At 44.2% G+C, this 19,920-nt stretch overlaps 1 protein-coding gene across 1 annotated transcript in view; it reads right to left on the bottom strand.

The window, feature by feature from the left end:
• LOC141240577 (uncharacterized) overlaps positions 1 to 19,920 on the bottom strand; it is a 94,042-nt gene that overhangs the window by 56,237 nt on the left and 17,885 nt on the right. Inside the window, exons 2-6 of the mRNA XM_073668667.1 lie at positions 8,664 to 8,813; positions 8,355 to 8,534; positions 8,148 to 8,271; positions 7,967 to 8,064; positions 7,713 to 7,803 (exon numbers count right to left, since the gene is read on the bottom strand). Of these exons, the coding sequence (XP_073524768.1) occupies positions 7,713 to 7,803; positions 7,967 to 8,064; positions 8,148 to 8,271; positions 8,355 to 8,534; positions 8,664 to 8,741 (571 nt within the window). The 5' untranslated portion in view covers positions 8,742 to 8,813. The remainder of the gene's footprint in view (positions 1 to 7,712; positions 7,804 to 7,966; positions 8,065 to 8,147; positions 8,272 to 8,354; positions 8,535 to 8,663; positions 8,814 to 19,920) is intronic.

Raw genomic sequence — 19,920 nt, 5'->3', positions numbered from 1 at the left:
AATAAAACTGCACTTGTTTGGACCAAACCCAGAATGGCTGTATGAGCACTATGCGATGCCTCCTACCTTTGAGAGTGAAACCCTACAAGGTTTATTATTGACCTGCAAAACTAAGGAAGCGCTCTTATTGTCACCTGCCTTTCCCAAGACATCATCCAACCAGCATTCCACTGAGTCAGCTGAGCATCAGCCAGGAATACTGCCACCCTCTGTCTCAAATAGAGGCTAGAATATTTTTCCCCTTGAATTCTATAAGCTTGCCATGCACAGTTAACAGTGGCTGAACTTGGTTTTGTCAGACATAAACTTAGTTGTGCAACCAGTACCTTTACAATGAGGGACTATGAGCTATGAGGCAACGAGGCACTACAAGGCACAGGGGCACTATGAAGCACCGTGAGGTACTAACAGGCACTGTGAAGCGCTATGAGGCACTATGAGGTACTAACAGGTGCTATGAGGCACTATGAATGCACTATTAGGCACCATGAGGCACTATGATGTGTCTTGAGGCACTATTATATGCTATGAGGCACTATATGTTATGATATGCTATGCGGCGCTATGATATGCCATGAGGCGCTATGAAGAGCCATGAGGCGCTATGAAAAGCCATGAGGCGCTATGAATAGCCATGAGGCACTATAAAGCACTATGAAGTGCCATGAGGCACTATGAAGAGCCATGAAACACTATGATACACTATGCTATGATGTGCCACGAGGCACTATGAAGCACTATGAGGCGCTATGCAGCACTATGAAGCGCAAATGAAGTGCTATGCTATGATGTGCCATGAGGCACTATGATGTGCTATGAAGCGCTATGCGGCATTGTGAAGTGCTATGAGACACTATGAAGCGCTATTAGGCGCTCAGATTTTCATTAAAAGAGTAATCCATCTGAATGAAGGATAAACCTTTACTTTGGGTGATAATTCTCAATTGTCAGACTAGCCCCACCCGAAGGAGCCAACTGATGAGACGCAGCTGGACAACAGACCTTCACAGAAACCATGTCCTGTATTAACACAATGTGCCGTCCTATGGATGGAGTAAACAGACTGGAGGACAACAGTCCAAACCTCTGAGTGTTACTTTAACATTTACTGAGCAAATTGATCCTCATTTTTGTGGTAAACTCTGAAGCCCGATCATGAGACTCTGTGCAGCCCAGACATGTCGCTAACTTTAGCCTAGAGGTCCAGCTTCCGTCCTGAAGTCAAATTTAAGCACCAGATGAGGTCTTACAGAGCGCACACTCACCCATTTTTGAGTTTTGCGCTAACTTCCTTAAGCCTTTCCTAGTAACCATAACAAAGAAAGGGCCCCATAAACAAGGTGAACATTCACGAAGATCACTCACCGCCAGCTGTACAAAATTCGGAGGCTGGACCAAGTCACAAGACTGTTCCTTTCTGGAGGCTCAAGCGACTGCCCGCTGCTGTTCCACACTCATACTGCAGTCAGACCCCATTTCAAATGGGGGACGAGCTACAGCTCAGGGACACCTCCTCCGCTCCTCTGGCAAGCTAGTCATCAGGGCACAGCTTTCTAGCGCGCCCTGCATATGTGCAGCTTGGTACAAGACGGTAGCCGGAAACATGCTAGAAGACATTGGTCTCCGCTACTTCTTTTTCCTTTTTACCAGTGTGCGTCTTAGGGCGCGATTTCCTGGGTAGTGTACTGCGCCTGCGCAAACGGGATGCGTGGCCGCCAGGCCATCAAAGCTAATGGTGCGGCTGCTGCTCACGCCCGTCTGACAGAACAGGCCCCCTTGGACCCACCGCGGCGCTTCCATTTCCCTGATGCAGGCCACAGCAGAGACTGTGCCCTGTTACAAACCGACTGGCCCAGGTGTGGGAATAATCCTCTCTTCTTTCTTCTGCCGTCATTTTAACAAAATTCCCCCTCAAGGACAGGGAACCAACTGAGGTGGTGGAGAGGCGCCACCCTTTTATTCTGTAGGTTTCCTGTTCTTGAAGGGCAGATCCCCTCTCTTGTTGTGGTGCTGTCATGGGTGATAGGAAAATAAAAAAAAAAACACGTTATATCCCCAACAAGAATGTATGTTTTGGGGGAGAACTCTAACACTAAACCAGAGTTGCACTCATTTATGGTGGACCGTTGGAGCTACTATGAGTCCTGACCAGAAGAGTAAAGAAAGTATTAGTGCTTCCCATTTCAGGAGAGATTGTATCTGAATTCCTTAGGATCGATAATATAATATAATTTATGACGTGGATTGAATCCATGAATTCAGGGCTAGAGCAATTCCAATACATCTCCTGCAGGCGTGAATAAATGTACAGTACAGACCAAAAGTTTGGACACACCTTCTCATTTAAAGATTTTTCTGTATTTTCATGACTATGAAAATTGTACATTCACACTGAAGGCATCAAAACTATGAAATAACACATGTGGAATTATCTACTTAACAAAAAAGTGTGAAACAACTGAAAATATGTCTTATATTCTAGGTTCTTCAAAGTAGCCACCTTTTGCTTTGATGACTGCTTTGCACACTCTTGGCATTCTCTTGAGGAGCTTCAAGAGGTAGTCACCGGAAATGGTTTTCACTTCACAGGTGTGCCCTGTCAGGTTTAATAAGTGGGATTTCTTGCCTTATAAATGGGGTTGGGACCATCAGTTGTGTTGTGCAGAAGTCAGGTGGATACACAGCTGATAGTCCTACTGAATAGACTGTTAGAATTTGTATTATGGCAAGAAAAAAGCAGCTAAGTAAAGAAAAACGAGTGGCCATCATTACTTTAAGAAATGAAGGTAAGTCAGTGCGAAAAATTGGGAAAACTTTGAAAGTGTCCCCAAGTGCAGTTGCAAACACCATCAAGCGCTACAAAGAAACTGGCTCACATGAGGACCGCTCCAGGAAAGGAAGACCAAGAGTCACCTCTGCTTCTGAGGATAAGTTTATCCAAGTCACCAGCCTCAGAAATCGCAGGTTAACAGCAGCTCAGATTAGAGACCAGGTCAATGCCACACAGAGTTCTAGCAGCAGACACATTTCTACAACAACTGTTAAGAGGAGACTTTGTGCAGCAGGCCTTCATGGTAAAATAGCTGCTAGGAAACCACTGCTAAGGACAGGCAACGAGCAGAAGAGACTTGTTTGAGCTAAAGAACGCAAGGAATGGACATTAGACCAGTGGAAATCTGTGCTTTGGTCTGATGAGTCCAAATTTGAGATCTTTGGTTCCAACCACCGTGTCTTTGTGCAGCGCAGAAAAGGTGAACGGATGGACTCTACATGCTTGGTTCCCACCTTGAAGCATGGAGGAGGAGGTGTGATGGTGTGGGGGTGCTTTGCTGGTGACACTGTTGGGGATTTATTCAAAATTGAAAGCATACTGAACCAGCATGGCTACCACAGCATCTTGCAGCGGCATGCTATTCCATCCCGTTTGCGTTTAGTTGGACCATCATTTATTTTTCAACAGGACAATGACCCCAAACACACCTCCAGGCTGTGTAAGGGCTTTTTGGCCAAGAAGGAGAGTGATGGGGTGCTACACCAGATGACCTGGCCTCCACAGTCACCAGACCTGAACCCAATCGAGATGGTTTGGGATGAGCTGGAACGCAGAGTGAAGGCAAAAGGGCCGACAAGCTCATCAAGAGAATGCCAAGAGTGTGCAAAGCAGTCATCAAAGCAAAAGGTGGCTACTTTGAAGAACCTAGAATATAAGACATATTTTCAGTTGTTTCACACTTTTTTGTTAAGTATATAATTCCACATGTGTTAATTCATAGTTTTGATGCCTTCAGTGTGAATGTACAATTTTCATAGTCATGAAAATACAGAAAAATCTTTAAATGAGAAGGTGTGTCCAAACTTTTGGTCTGTACTGTATATTACAGCCATCAGCCAGGCACAGCTTAGAGATATATCATGGCACAGGTGTAATGTTTTTTGTATACTTTATCACGATTCTGTTTGAAGTTATTTGGTTTAACCCTTAACAACAGCTTTAACACATTTTTACGGCAGAAGTTAAGGGTACTTATGACTCAGTGCCGCTCTTTCACTGCACTGAGACATAAGTTTATAGCGGTGCAGGTCTACGACAGCTGACATCCTGTAGTATCAGCCCCGGCCAGTTTAGATGCCGATTAACCCTTTAAATACCGCTGTCAATCGTGACAGCGATATTTAAGTGGTTACAAGGGGGTCGCAAGATCCCCTTAGTAACCATCGGACCCCCGCGATGTGAATCATTGGTCTCGATGGTTACCAGGGTACCCTGAGATTATGTGATGATCCCAGCGTACGGTGGCCTGTGAGATCCAGCAGTAAGCGGGATCTCACAGGTGCAGTCAATGACTCACTGATAGGTCTCATACACAGCAGTACAGGAGTACTGCAGTGTATGAGACCAGTGATCAAAGTAAAAATTACACATGTCCCACAGTGGGACTTAGTGAAAAAGTAAAAAAAAAGTGAAATAAAATATGTAAAAAAAAAAACACAAAAAAATGCACACAAATCACTAAAATCCATTTCGCCACTCAAAATGCAGCGTTTGCAATTAAACAAAAAACGTACACATAATTGGTATCGCCACATCCGGAACGACCCGCTCTATAAAACGGTCACGTTATTTATTCCATTTGGCGAACACCGTCAAAAAGGCACACCAGGGGCTCTCCAAACGCAAAATGACTTATGCTCTCGATTACAGCCATTTTTGCATTCAAAAAGTCAAACAGTGCTCCTTCCCTTCCGAACCCTGCTGTGCGCCCAAACCGTAGTTTTACCCCACATATGGGGTATCAGCATACTCAAGGGTCCATTTTCTCCTGGTACCCTCGTGAAAATAAAAAAATTGGAGCTAAAAGTAAATTTTTGTAGGAAAAAAATTTGATTCATTTTCACGGCTCTACGTTATAAACTTCTGTGAAGCACCTGGCGGTTCAAGGTGCTCACCCCACATATAGATAGATTCTTTGAGGGGTCTAGTTTCCAAAAGGAGGTCACTTGTGGTTTGTGGGGTGTTTCCAGTGTTTAGGCACATCAGGGACTCTCCAAACGGAACATGGCGTCCGCTCTCGATTCCAGCCAATTTTGCACCAAAGAAAATTGTACGCCTTACCTTCTGAGCTCTGAAGTGCACCCAAACAGTAGTTTTCCCCACATATGGAGTATCGGCATGCTTAGGATAAATTGCACAACAAATTTTGTGGTCCATTTTTTCTTGTTACCCTTGTGAAAATAAAAAAATTGCGTCCGAAGTAAGCATTTTATCAAGAAAAGTTAAATGTTCATTTTTTCCTTCCACATTGCTTCAGTTCCTGTGAAGCATGTGAAGGGTTAATAAACTTCTTGTATGTGGTTTTGAGCACCTTGAGGGGTGCAGTTTTTAGAATGGTGTCACTTTTGGGTATTTCCTTTCATATAGACCCCTCAAAGTGACTTCAAATGTGATGTGGTCCCTAAAAAATGGTTTTGTAAATTTTGGTGGAAAAATTAGAACTTGGTTAACTTTTAACCCTTATAGCTCCCTAACAGAAAAAAAGATTTAGCTTCAAAAATCGAGCTGATGTAAATTAGACATGTGGAAAATGTTATTTATTAACTATTTTGTGATTTTAACTCTCCGATTTAAGGGCACAAGGATTCAAAGCTTGAAAATTGCTACATTTTCAAAATTTTGGACAAATGTTGTCGGTCATAATAGCGAGGTTTGGTCATAAAGACTGGACCTGGTCTTGCAGGGACCATATGAGCAGATTTATCTAAACTGTGTGCAGAATTATTAGGCAAGTTGTATTTTAGAGGATTATTTTTATTATTGATCAACAACTATGTTCTCAATCAACCCAAAAGACTCATAAATATCCAAGCTTAATATTTTTGGAAGTTGGAGTGGTTTTTTTTTTTAGATTTGGCTATTTTAGGAGGATATCTGTTTGTGCAGGTAACTATTACTGTACAGAATTATTAGGCAACTTAATAAAAACCAAATATAATCCCATCTCACTTGTTTATTTTCACCAGGTAAACCAATATCAGTGCACAAAATTTAGAAATAAACATTTCTGACATGCAAAAACAAAAATAATTAGTGATGAATATAGCCACCTTTCTTTATGATGACACTCAGCAGCCTCCATCCATAGATTCTGTCAGTTACTTGATCTGTTTTCGATCAACATTGCGTGCAGCAGCCACCACAGCCTCCCAGACACTGTTCCGAGAGGTGTACTGTTTTCCCTCGATGTAGATCTCACATTTTATGATGGACCACAGGTTCTCTATGGGGTTCAGATCAGGTGAACAAGGGGGCCATGTCATTATTTTTTCTTCTTTTAGACCTTTACTGGCCAGCCACGCTGTGGAGTAGTTGGATGCATGTGATGGAGCATTGTCCTGCATGAAAATCATCTTTTTCTTTAACGATATCGACTTCTTCCTGTTCCACTGCTTGAAGAAGTGGTCTTCCAGAAACTGGCAGTAGGTCTGGGAGTTGAGCTTCACTCCATCCTCAACCCGAAAAGGTCCCACAAGTTCATCTTTGATCATACCAGCCTATACCAGTACCCCACCTCCACCTTGCTGGCGTCTGAGTCGGAGTGGAGCTCTCTGCCCTTTACTGATCACGCCTCTGACCCATCCATCTGGCCCATCAAGAGTCACTCTCATTTCATCAGTCCATAAAACCTTTGAAAAATCAGTCTTAAGATATTTCTTGGCCCATTCTTGACGTTTTATTTTATGTTTCTTGTTCAAAGGTGGTCGTTTTTCAGCCTTCCTTTCCTCGGCCATGTCCCTGAGTATCGCACACCTTGTGCTTTTTGATACTCCAGTAACGTTGCAGCTCTGAAATATGGCAAAACTTGTGGCGAATGGCATCTTGGCAGCTTCACGCTTGATTTTCCTCAATTCATGGGCAGTTATTTTGCACCTTTTTTTTTTTGCTTCTTGTGACCCTGTTGGCTATTTGCCATGAAACTTTGATTGTTCTGTGATCACGCTTCAAAAGTTTGGAAATTTCAAGACTGCTGCATCCCTCTGCAAGACATCTCACAGTTTTGGACTTTTCAGAGCCAATCAAATCTCTCTTCTGACCCATTTTGCCAAAGGAAAGGAAGTTGCCTAATAATTAAGCACACCTTATATAGGGTGTTGATGTCATTAGTCAACACCCCTCCTCATTACAGAGATGCACATCACCAGATTTACTTAATTGGTAGTTGGCTCTCAAGCCTATGCAGCTTGGAGTAGGACAACATGTATAAAAAGTATCATGTGAGCAAAGTACGCATTTGCCTAATAATTCTGCACACAGTGTAATAAGTTATCAGGGTTCTAGGAAGCCAACAGCATCATTACCCTCCGCTTTCTCTTACAGTCCCATCATAATATTTTTCTGTGAGTGATTTTCTAACTTGTCAGCACTTTCTACGTACACTGCCTTTTGGCTTTGTAGTTTACAGATCTGGACAGGTAACGGTCAGCATCATCTAATCCCAGGGGGTAGGTGGATCTTCCAAGTTGCAAGTTCTATAGAAAAGGGGTTTCAATGCCCAAAGTCATTTAAAAAGTTTTTCGTGGAGGAGAATGTTTTGGTCTAGATACAAAATGGTGATCACACGTTTGTGACATGGCCGGACTACATGATTGGTAAACCAGCCACAGCCGGTGACTGAGAAGAATCTGTGACTTCTCTGCATTTAGTGGTTACTACTCACCTGGGTAGTCATATGTAGGAATCTCCTTTTTACACCGCTCATCACCTCTCACATATGTCCCTGTAGTATTAATATGGGTCAGATCTTCACCCTGAAACAAATATTTATATAAATATAATCCTGCCATCTCCACCGTTCTCGTTACACAAGTATAAAACATATAATACTGGTGGATAAAACAAGACTGAGCACAAGACCTTCACAGCCGTCTACACATCATAGGGGAGATCTCATGACACCTTCTCTCCATCTACCTGATGATCCTCAGGAACATTGGGATCTTCTTGTTTACAGTCCTGAGGAAGAAGAGGACGGGGACATCTCTCTGGTGTTGTCATCTTACTGGATAGATCTGGAGGAAACACATACAGGGATTGAATTCACTCTTTACATACAGATAATTATAGGCTGTGTGTATTTAGTCCTGTCTATTACCTGGTGATGTGAGGGGCTGGGGAACCTCCACCATGATGTCCTTGTACAGATCTATGTGTCTTTCTAAATACTTCCACTCCTCCATGGAGAAATAGACGGCGACATCCTGACATCTTATAGGAACCTGACACATACAATGATACCGTCACCCCCCCGATCCCTCCATAGCATTACTGTATAATGTCCCAGCATTCCCAGCAGTGTCACCTCTCCAGTCAGCAGCTCAATCATCTTGTAGGTGAGTTCTAGGATCTTCTGGTTATTGATGTCCTCATGTATCAGGGGGTGAGATGGAGGTCCTGTGATTGGGCTCAGGGGTCTTCCCCATCCCTCAGACACAGGGTCCTGACAGCGCTCACTAGAGGTCTTCTTCACTACTGTGTAATCCTGGTTATGGAGAGACACATTAATAAATCTCACTACAGACATTTCCAGAGTCCTCACCTCTCCAGTTCTGTCCATCTGTTATTCCCATAGATAAGAATGATGTAATGTGACATCATCAGAATCTCTCACCTCTCCAGTAAGACGGAAGAGGATCTCTAGGGTGAGGTGTAATATTTTCTCAGCCATCTTGTCTCTGTTCATATCCATGTTTGATGGGTAAATCAGGAAAATTCTCTTATGTAGAAGATATTCACTGAGAGGATCTGATATTGTAGAGACCTGAATGAGAAGATGATGAGCCAATGTAAAGTCATAAAAATCCTGTGTAATAATACAATTACTGGAGAAAATAAAGGGAAACATTTGAGATTTTTTTTTTTACAGTATTTAGTTTTCTTCTTTACATCTAGTAATAAAAACTATATATTTTAGGCCACAGACAACAAGCAGTTTCTTCCTCGGAGTCGGCAGCTGAATACCTTTCTCAAAGACTCATCTTCCTTATTGCTAATTCTCTTCTCATTTACCGAATTAGCATTAGTAATACTGCAGGAGATATTCATTACACGACATGAGAAATAACTACTTCATGATGAGGACGACATATTCATCTTCTACTAAGGCTCTATAAACGTATTTGGCCAGAGTCCGTCACTGACTACATCACCTCCGGCCGTCTATATGTTTCTTGTCTTCCCCGGACTGTAATCTTCTATCTCGTTAGATCTCAGGTCTGATTCACACTCAGAAGTTTGAGGCATTTATAAAAGCTTGTTTGTAAGAACACCAAGACAGGAGTTATTTGATACCAAAGTCTCCATGTACAGTGTTTTATGGGGTTTATTTCTGGGCTTAGGCTTTCTTATATTACAAAAAAAATACATAAAAAAGAATATATTAAAAAAAAAAAAAATTGGCACCAACAATTCTTGTAAAAAGAAAAAAAAAGCATGCAAAAAGTTACTTTTTAACACTGTGTAAAGTGCTGGAGGGTAGATATGTTTCCCTGAGGCTATTGGCATCAGTGAATTAAAACCATTAAGTTTCCTCCAGCACGCTATGTGCAAGGAGGGGTTAAATCTCCATTTCCAAAGGGCATGTTTTTATGAGAACCACAATAGAGCGGCAGGGGGTTGTTCTCCATATCTCCTCCCCAGGGTGTGGTCTGGGGGAGGTTTAAACACTTGGCCAGCTGAGGCATTCAGAGTTCAATGTCTGGAGAAGTAAGCTTGTGTTTGAACCATGCAAAGTTGCTGAACTCTCAGCAGACGAATCCCTGTTACTCCAAGGACAATGTCCTATGTGTTACCATTTTTGCTTTGTTTTCCTGTTTTGCTCAGCCAGCTATGTTTATTTTTATGGACTAAAGTTTGGTTTATGCAGAATTATAATAAATCAACCAAAGATTTAAAGAGACGGCGTATCTGTGTCTACCTCCGTGTGCAGCCAAGTAAGTAATCTACCACAGGTGGCGGTAGAAGTGCGGGCAAGATCCCCAGGAGGCACGTGTAACGGATGAGGACAAACCACATGTCCTGGGTAAAGGCGGCCATAAATCAGGAAATGAAGACCGACAGTATGGAGGACCTGGTCAAGCATCTTGTGATAGCACAGCAGGAGACAAGCAAGCTACTATTGCAGCAGATCCACCAACAGCAGAAGCAGCACCAACAGGACCAGCTCTGACAGCAGCAGCAGATGGAATTGCTCGCAGAGGTGGTTCGTGGAAGGCCGACAGCCCCTCCCCCAACTCCAGGTGATGACTCGAGCATCCGGAAAGTGGTAAGGCGCGCCATGCAAAAAAAATCACCCCGGGCGATGATGTGGAGGCATTTTTGACTGTGTTTGAGCGGGTGAAAGAGCGGGAGAAGCTACCACCGGGGCAGTGGTCGGAGGTGTTGGCCCCCTATCTGAATGGTGAGCCCCAAAAGGCTTATTACGACCTGGCCTTGCAGGATGCCCAGGAGTATATTAAACTCAAAAAAAGGGTCTACCACTGGACGTATTGCGGTGATAAACCCCCTTACTCCCAAATGTTCGATCTCCTCCATCTCGTGCAGAAGTGGTTGCAGCCGGAGTCCTCCACTCCAGCCCAGATAGTCGAGCGGGTTGTCATGGACAGATTTGTGCACTCCCTACCTAGGCCCATGCAGACCTGGGTTGCCCAGGGAGACCCCCGGAATGCGGATGACCTGGTCAGTCTTGTAGATAGATACCAGGTGGTCGAGAGGACCCCAAGGAAGCCGGGTGGTGCTGCATCCCCATACTGGGGTACTCAGGGGGAGCCAGAGTCCCAAAAGAGGAGGGGGGGTTAGAGCCACGAGTGGTGGGAGTCCAATGTCCCAAGGGGTTGCTGAGGGGCTGCCAAAGGCCGCTGGGAAAGACATGATCTGCTGGAGGTGTCGAACTCCTGGACACATAACTGCCAGTTGTCCTCTGAGCAGATGGACTGCAGCATAGGAAGACGCTGCTCATACAATGCCTACCCCACCTGCAGTGTGGACTATCAGCCCTGTGAGGGGCCCCAGTCGTGTATTGTAACAATAAATGGTGTGTTAGTGTCGGGACTCCTGGACTCAGGAAGTTTGGTGACCCTGGTAAAGGCTACACTTCCCCACCAGTTGATCCCAGGGAAGTACGTGCGCGTCCGCTGTATCTACGGGGATGCCAAGGACTACCCCGTTGCCCGAGTGACAATAAAAACTAACTGTGAGGTTGGGGTGGTTGAGGGCTTGTTACACCCGGTTATAATCGGGTGGGATTCTGGCTGTTCTGGGACTTGTGGGGAAAGGTAGGGGTGCCCACTAGCTCAGACCGGATCCGGTTCGTCCACGAAGAATCACCATTACAGCCAGAGTAAGATGAGTTCCCCCTGTGTGAATTTTGGTACAGCACAAATGCAGGATCTTACGTTAAAAGGTGCATTTGACAATGTGACTGTAATAAATGGGGTTGCCCAAGACCCGGGGGCTGACACCAGGTTCCCGTATTTCACCTTAAATGACGAGCTGCTTTATCGGGTCACTAAACCAAGATGGGAAGTGATAGAGCAGTTGTTGGTGCCGGGTCCCTATAGACATAGGATATTAGATTTGTCCAATTCGAATGTCTTAGGGGGGCATCTGGGAGTAGGCAAAACCCAAGAGCGGGTCTTGCAGAGGTTCTACTGGCCTGGGTGTCACCGAGACATTGTTAATTTCTGCCGGTCTTACCCTGATTGTCAGCTAACTGCTCCCGTGTCTGACTTCTGGAGTCCCCTGGTTCCGTTACCCATTATAGAGATCCCGTTTGACCGAATTGCCATGGACCTTGTAAGGCCCTTAGTTAAGTCTGCCAGGGGTCACCAATACATATTGGTTGTGCTGGACTATGCAACACTGTACCCAAAGACGGTACCATTGGGAAACTCTTCTGCTAGGAGTATAGCCCGAGAGCTGGTACACATCTTCTCCAGGAGGGCCTGCCAAAGGAGATCCTGACATGCCAGGGAACCCGTTTCATGTTGAAGGTGATGAGGGAGTTGTGTAAGGCTCTACAGATTACGCAATGCACCATCCGCAGACGGACGGCCTGGTGGAGAGGTTTAACAAGACCTTAAAGTCCATGCTTAAAAAGGTCATGGAGAAAGATGGATGAGCCTGGGATTGCCTACTCCCCTACCTTCTATTCTCCATTAGGGAAGTTCCCCAGGCCTCTACTGGGTTCTCAACCTTCGAGCTGATTTATGGACGACACCCTCGGGGACTACTGGACATTGCGAAAGAGACCTGGAAAGCAGAGGTAACACCCCATTGGAGCATCATCGAGCATGTGGCCCACATGCAAGACCGGATCGTGAGGGTGATGCCAATTGTAAGAGAAAGCCTCCTTTAAGCCCTAGAGGCCCAGGCAAGGGTCTATAATCGGTCGGCGAGACTGAGGCAAGTTAGCCCTGGAGACCGGGTGTTGGCGTTGATCCCTACGGTGGAAAGTAAATTCCTGGCAAGTGGCAAGGGCCATATGAGGTGGTGGAAAAATTGAGTGACATCAACTACAAGGTCCACCAACCAGGAAGAAGGAAGTCATATCCAGTATATCCCCGTTAACCTGCTTAAACCTTGGCGAGACAGGGAGCCAGTGGAAGCTACGTGCCTGGGGGCCCATCCTGAAGCCCAAGTTGACGATGTCACAGTGGCAGAGACACTATCACCGGCCCAGAAGCAATAGTGCCGAGAGCTACTTCAGCGGAACCAGAACCTGTTTTCATAGCTGCCAGGTTGTACACAGGTGGACGAACATGAAATCCTGACAGAGCTTAATGTAAGGGTGAATCAAATGTCGTATCGCATTCATTAAGAGGTGAGGAGAATGTTGAGCCTGGGCGTCATTCAAGGAGTCAAAGAGCGGTTGGTCCAGCCCCATTGTCCTGGTGCCGAAGCCAGATGAAAAATTACGGCTCTGTAATGATTACAGGAAGCTGTATGAGGTGTCAAAGTTCAACGCGTATCCGATGCCCTGCGTCGATGATCTTATATCTGGCTGTCCCTAGCCTCTCAATATCACTACCCTGGACCTAACGAAAGGGTGCTGGCAGATTCTCTTTTCCCCAAGTGCCAAGGAGAAAACGGCCTTCTCTACTCATTAAGGGTGCTTTCAGTACACCAGGATGCCGTTCGGTCTGCAGGGAGCCCCAGCTACCTTACAGAGGGCCATGGACCGGATCCTAGTCTCTCATAAGAAGTATGCTGCAGCTTACCTGGATGACATCGTAATCTTCAGCCAGGATTGAGGAAGTCATTTACAGAAGGTCCAGGCTGGTACGGGATGTGCTTAGGAAAGCAGGGTTTACGATAAACCCAAAGAAGTGCACAATTGGGAAGAAAGAGGCAAAATACTTGGGCTACGTTGTCGGAAGGGGCGAAATAAAGCTGCAAGTAAAGAAGATGGAGGCTATCCATAACTGCCCGCAAGCAAGTTCATTCGTTTCTGGGAATTGTGGGGTATTATCGGCAATTAATCCCAAATTTCCCCATGATAACCGTCCCCCTGACTGATCTTCTTAAAGGCACGAAAATATCGATGGCCAAGTGTTCCCCTGAAGCGGAGATTAGTGTTGAGCAAACTTTTTCAGCATTCCAATTTCGGGTTTCTTGTTCGCGCCAAAAAATAGGCTCCGCCCATGAACATCCCTGATTTGCCACGCTGTCATGCAGATGTTATTGGCGTGACAGCGTGGCAAATCAGGGATGTTAATGGGCGGAGCCGAATTTTTGGCGCGAACAAGCCGGAACACGAACCCGAAACTGAAATGCCGAACAAATTTGCTCAACACTAGCGGAGATGGCATTCCAGGAGTTGAAGCTCGCCCTATGTAAGCAGCCAGCCTTAGTAGCACCTGACTTCACTAAGGAGTTCGTGGTTCAGACTGATGCCTCCGAGGTCGGTTTGGGAGCCGTGTTGTCCCAGGAAATAGATGGGGACGAACATCCAGTCCTATTCCTGGAGTAGGAAACTCTCCTCCTGTGAAAAGAACTATGCCATCGTAGACAAGGTGTGCCTGGCCATCAAATGGGCCATTGAGACCCTAAGATATTATATGTTAGGCCGAAAATTCGGGCTAGTTACAGGCCATGCACCCCTGAGATGGATGAGGGAAAGAAAGGGGATCAATGCCCAGGTAACTAGGTGGTTCCTAACACTCCAAGACTTTAATTTTCATGTAGAGCACAGGCCCAGGAATCTACATGGAAATGCAGATGCCCTGTCCAGATTTCCCTGTTTAGCAAGTGAAGGTGCCAAAAACCCCGGCTTTGTGCAGGGGAGGGGGATATGTGACAAAGTCACTGGTAAAGTGCTGGACGGGAGATATGTTTCCCTGAGGCTATTGGCGTCAGTGAATTAAAACCATTAAGTTTCCTCTAGCACGCTATGTGCAAGGAGGGGTTAAAGCAAACATGGCATCTAAGGTGTGACAGAGTTCAGCTGAATGCCCCTCCTCCCCCAAGTACTCGATAGTATGGGGCTGTCTAGTTACTAAGATACTTAAATGACCAATAATGGTGTCTGGGCCGGCAATGTACAAAAGTCAATTAGGCCGGGCCAGAGGCAGCGTCCAATAAGTTATTTTTTAACATCCACATACACATTAGACTAAAGTTGCATGAAAGCACTGATTTCGGGGGTTTGGTTGACTATATGTTGTATTTGGGGGCCTCCCGACAGATGATGTCAGGGCAGAGAAGGATCTGGCATCCTGAATTTCAGAGGCTAATCCGTTTGTTCTTCCTGTAGATAATCTTCCAATAGAGGAGTACAGAGGCGACTCTCTCATACAGACCTCAGGAAAGTTGGAATATTTGTGTGTATGGAGAAGATGGAAGAGATACCTGTCTGCCAAATGACCATTCAGCCAACACTTATCTCATGTGTATGGGGCCGTTAGTATTACATTGATGAGCAGGGATAATATACGGCACTACAGAAGTACAGCGCATCATCTGAGCAATCAGAGGCTTGTATGTTGTATGATCGCACTAAGGAGAGTTGTTTAACCCCTTAATGACGGAGCCAATTTTTACCTTAATGATCAAGCCAAATTTTACAATTCTGACCAGTGTCACCTTATGAGGCAATATCTCTGGAACGCTTAAATGGATCCCACTGATTCTGAGATTGTTTTTAGTGACATATTGTACTTCACGATAGTGAAAATTTATTCGATATGATCTGCATTTATTTGTAAAAAAAAAAAAATGAAAACTTGGCGAAAATTTAGCAATTTTCAAACTTTGAATTCTTATGCCCTTAAATCAGAGCATTATGTCACATGCTTCAAATGAACTGAAGCAACATGGAAGGAAAAAGTAAACATTTAACTTTTTTCACAAAAATTTTACTTCAGACCCACATTTTTTTATTTTCACAAGGGTAACAATAGAAAATGGACCACAAAATTTGTTGTGCAATTTCTGCTGAGCATGCCGATATCCCATATGTGGGGGAAAACCACTGTCTAGGTGCACGGCAGGGCTCGGAAGGGAAGGAACATTGTTTGACTTTTTGAAAGCAAAAATGTCTGGAAATAAGAGCGGACACCATGTCGCGTTTGGAAAGCCCTTGATGTGCCTAAATTATGGAAACCCCCCACAAGTGCCCCCATTTTGGAAACTACACCCCTCAAGGACTGTATCTAGATATGTGGGGATCACATTTAACCCCCAGGTACTTCACAGAAGTTTAGAGCGTAGAGCAGTGAAAATAAAAAATTCTATTTTTTCCACAAAAATGTAATTGTAGTCCCAAATTTTTTGTTTTCACAAGGGTAACAGGAGAAATTGGAGCCCAAAATTTGTTGTTCAATCTCATATGAGTACGCGGATACCCCATATATAGAGGAAAACTATTGTTTGGGCGCTCAGCAGGGCTCAGAAGGAAGGAGTGACGTTTTGGAATGCAGACTTTGATGGAATGGTCTGCGGGTGTCATGTCGCGTTTGGAGAGCCCTAAACAGTGGAAACCCCCAACAAGTGATCCCATTTTGAAAACTAGACCCCTCAAGGATTTTATCCAGGGGTGTAGTGAGCATTTTGAACCCACAGGTACTACACAGAATTTTATAACATTAGGTCATCATATGGAAAATTTTAATTTTTTTTTCACCAAAATATTGTTTTAGCTTCAAATTTGTAATTTTCACAATGGATAATAGGTGAAAATGGACACCATAATTTCTTACGCTACTTCACGATGATACTGCATATGTGGTCAAAAATTTCTGTCTGGGCACATGGCAGGGCTAGGAAAGGAAAGAACTATTTGTCTGGAATAAATTGTGAATGCCATGTCGCATTTGGAAAGCACCCGACATGCGAAAACAGCAGAAACCCCCCACCCCCCAGGTGAACCCATATTTGAAGCTTCACTGCCTAAGGAATTCATCTAGGGGTGTAGTGAGTATTTTGAACTCATAGGTGCCTCACAGAATTTTATAACACTGAAACATGGAAATATGACATTTTAATTGTAAAAATATAATAATTGTATTTGTTGCAAATTTTCAGGTACACAAGGGTTAATAGGTGAAACTGGACCCCATAATTTATTGCACAATTTCTTCCGAACGCGGTGATGCCCCCTATGTCGTCAGAAATTACTTTTAGGCCACACGTCAGGGTTGAGAAGGAAGGAGCGCTATTTGGCTTTTGGAGCACAGATTTTGCTAGAATAGTTTGCGGGCGACATTTTCAGACCTCTGAAGGTGTTAGAACAACAGAAAAAAAACCAAAAGTAACCCCATTGTAGAAATTGCACCTCTCAATGAATTCATCTACGGCTACAGTGACTATTTTGTAACATCCATGCCAGGCTTTTTTTTTTTTTGGAGAATTGCAAAACTGCCAGATTAGTGCCCACACAATGTGCCGCCATACAGTGTAGCGCCCCCATATATTGTAGCGCCCCCATACATTGTGCCCAGCTTGTGCTTCTGGCGATACGCGGCATGTAAACTGTCAAGTGCTCTCTTCCCACTATAACAATGCCAAACATGTGGCTGCTTATTGGGGTTTAGGCACAGTGGGGCTCAGAAGGAGGGGCATTTTGATTTGGGAGAGCAGAATCTGGCCACTGGATTTAATTTGAGGGGGAAGAGAGCCATGTCGCTTTTCAGTTTGTTCTACCAGTAACGTGGGAACCCCATATAGTTTCAGTGACAGATGACGGACTTGAGCCTGGTTTTGTGTGGATAAATTAGGGGTTTTTATTGGTAACATTTTGGGACGCATAAAATCTTTTGATCGCTTCCAGAATAAGGCTGGGATCACATTCGTGTTCAACGCTGAGCACTTACCGTGGGGTTTCCGTGTAAATTCCACAAAAATGAGATACAGACGAAACCCCCAATAGACCCACCCACCATAACGACGCAGATGGAGACACTTTGGGCTCTGTTTGGCATCTGCTCCGGTGGTCTCCATCTTTTTAGGCGTGCAAAGATCTGTGGTTGCCCACACTTGTGTGCTAAAAAGACGTCCTAAATAATGGGACACCCTGGATCAGAGACCAGTCCAAAGTGACTCCATCAGCCTCATAAGTAAGTGGGTCCGTCTGGGGTTTGGTCTGAATCGTGGTATTGGGGAATTAACACAGAAACCTAGACGTAAGCTCTCAGTGGAGAGCGCAGGAGAAATGTGAGTTGAGCCTTATTCCGATTTTTGTAATGTAGAATGAACAAATAGACAGCAGTACAAGAATAGTTCTTATTTTAATTTTTTCGCCGTTTTCTGTGTGGTAAAAGTGATAGGGCAGATCATTCTTCGGGTCGGTGCGATTACAGCAATACCAGATTTATATATACTGTATATATATTTTTTAAGCTTTTGCCCCCATCACACAGTAAAAATGTTTTTGTTTTTTTTTTATAAAATACTAGTTTTTTTGTCGCTATATTCTGAGAGCTGTAACTTTTATTTTTTTGCCGAATTAGCTATTCTAGGGCTTGTTTTTTGCAGTTTGGCGTTTTCACTTTTACCATTTTTTTTACATAACTTTTTGATTGCTTTTAATTCAATTTTTTGTGAGTCAGTATGGTGTTTGCCATAAGGAATAAATAATGTGCCAGTTTTATAGAGCGGGCCGTTCCGGACGCGGCGATACCAATTTTATGTGTACTTTTTTGTTTATTTTTGTTTTATCATAAACGCTGTGTTTTGAATGGCGAAACAGCTTTTTGTGACGTGTGCGTTTTTTTCTTTTTTCACTGTGGGACATGTATAATTTTTATTTTTATCACTGGTCTCATACACTGCAGTACTCGTGTAGTGTAGTCAGCTTATAGCTGGATCTCAAAGGCCACCGTACCCTGGGGTCATCACATGACCTCAGGGTACCATGGTAACCATCGTGACCGGCAATTTTCATCGCGGGGGTCTCAAGGTTACAAAGGGGGCCTTGTGACCCCCTTGTAACAACTTAAATACTGCTGTCGCAATTGACAGCTGTATTTAAGGGTTTACTCGGCCCTGATCGGTTGCAAAACCGTCCGGGGCCGATACTGCAGGGTGCCAGCTGTCACATACAGCTGACACCCACGCGAATTGCCACCGCCGGGTGGCAATATTCCTTTATTCCCAATTGCAGTTTTAAAACGGCAATGAGGGAATAAAGCCCCTTAACGACAGCAGTTTTAATGCGCATCGGCGTTCATTAAGGGGTTAAAACAAAAGTTCTAAAAGAGGTGCCTAAACAGTGGAAACATACCACAAGTGACACCATTGTGGAAACTAGACCCCTCAAGGAATATTTAGATGTGTGGTGAACACCTTGAACCCCCAGGTGCTTCACAGAAGTTTATAACGTAGAGCTGTGAAAATGAAATGTCTATTTTTTTCTACAAAAATGATCTTTTAGTCCCAAATTTTTTACTATCACAAGGGTAACATGAAAAAATGGACCTCAAAAGTTGTTATGCAATTTCTCCTGAGTTCACCAATATACAATGTGTGGTCGAAAACTACCTTTGAGGCACAGTGCAAAACTCAGAAGGGAAGAAGCGCCATTTTGGAGTTCAAATTTTGCTGGAATGGTTTGAGTATGCCATGTCACATTGGCAGAGCCCCTGAGGTGCCAAAACAGCAGAATCCCCCATAAGTGACCCCATTTTACAAACTACACCTCTCAATGAATTCGTCTAAGGGTGCAGTTATCATATTGACACCACAGGTATATCACAGAATTTTATACCATTGGGCAGTGAAGGAAAAAATAATTACATTTTTACCACAAATATTTTGTTTTAGCCCCAGATTTTACATTTTCGCATGGGGAAATTGGTAAAAAAAAAAATGGCACCAAAATGTGTCACACAATTTCTGCTCAACGTGGCAATACCTCATATGTGGCTGTACAGTACTGCTTAGCCACACAGTGAGACTCGGGAGGGACAGAGAGCTATTTGCCTGCTGGAGGGCAGATTGTCCTAAAATAGTTTGCGGACTCCATATACAGAGCCCCTAAGTGCTAAAAGGACAGAATCCCCCCTCAAGTGACCCCATTTTGGAAATCATACCCCTGCCAAACACGTGGACGCTAAATGAGGTTAAGACACACTGTGGTGCTCAGAAGGGAGGGGGGATTTGGGAGCGCAGAATTTGCTGAATTTCTTTTGGCGAGGGGAGGGGGGCGAGAAGCCATTTCGCTTCTCCAGAGCCTTTGTACTACCAGTAACGTGGAAGCCCCCTATAATTCCATTAATACATGACGTACCTGAGTGGGGGCTTTTTAGGTGAAGCTTTAATTGGGAATATTTTACATAACATTTTGGATAACATTTATCCAGCACTCTACGCTGAGCACTTACTTTGGTGTTTCCATCTAAATCTCAGAATGATGTTATTCAGATGAAATCCCC

The sequence above is a fragment of the Phyllobates terribilis genome, unplaced genomic scaffold (genome assembly GCF_046119375.1).
Source record: "Phyllobates terribilis strain yellow unplaced genomic scaffold, ASM4611937v1 Scaffold_856__1_contigs__length_602872, whole genome shotgun sequence".
Classification (NCBI taxonomy): Eukaryota; Metazoa; Chordata; class Amphibia; order Anura; family Dendrobatidae; genus Phyllobates; species Phyllobates terribilis.
Note: the sequence above shows the minus strand (reverse complement) of the source record. Positions and strands in the feature narration are given on the sequence as shown.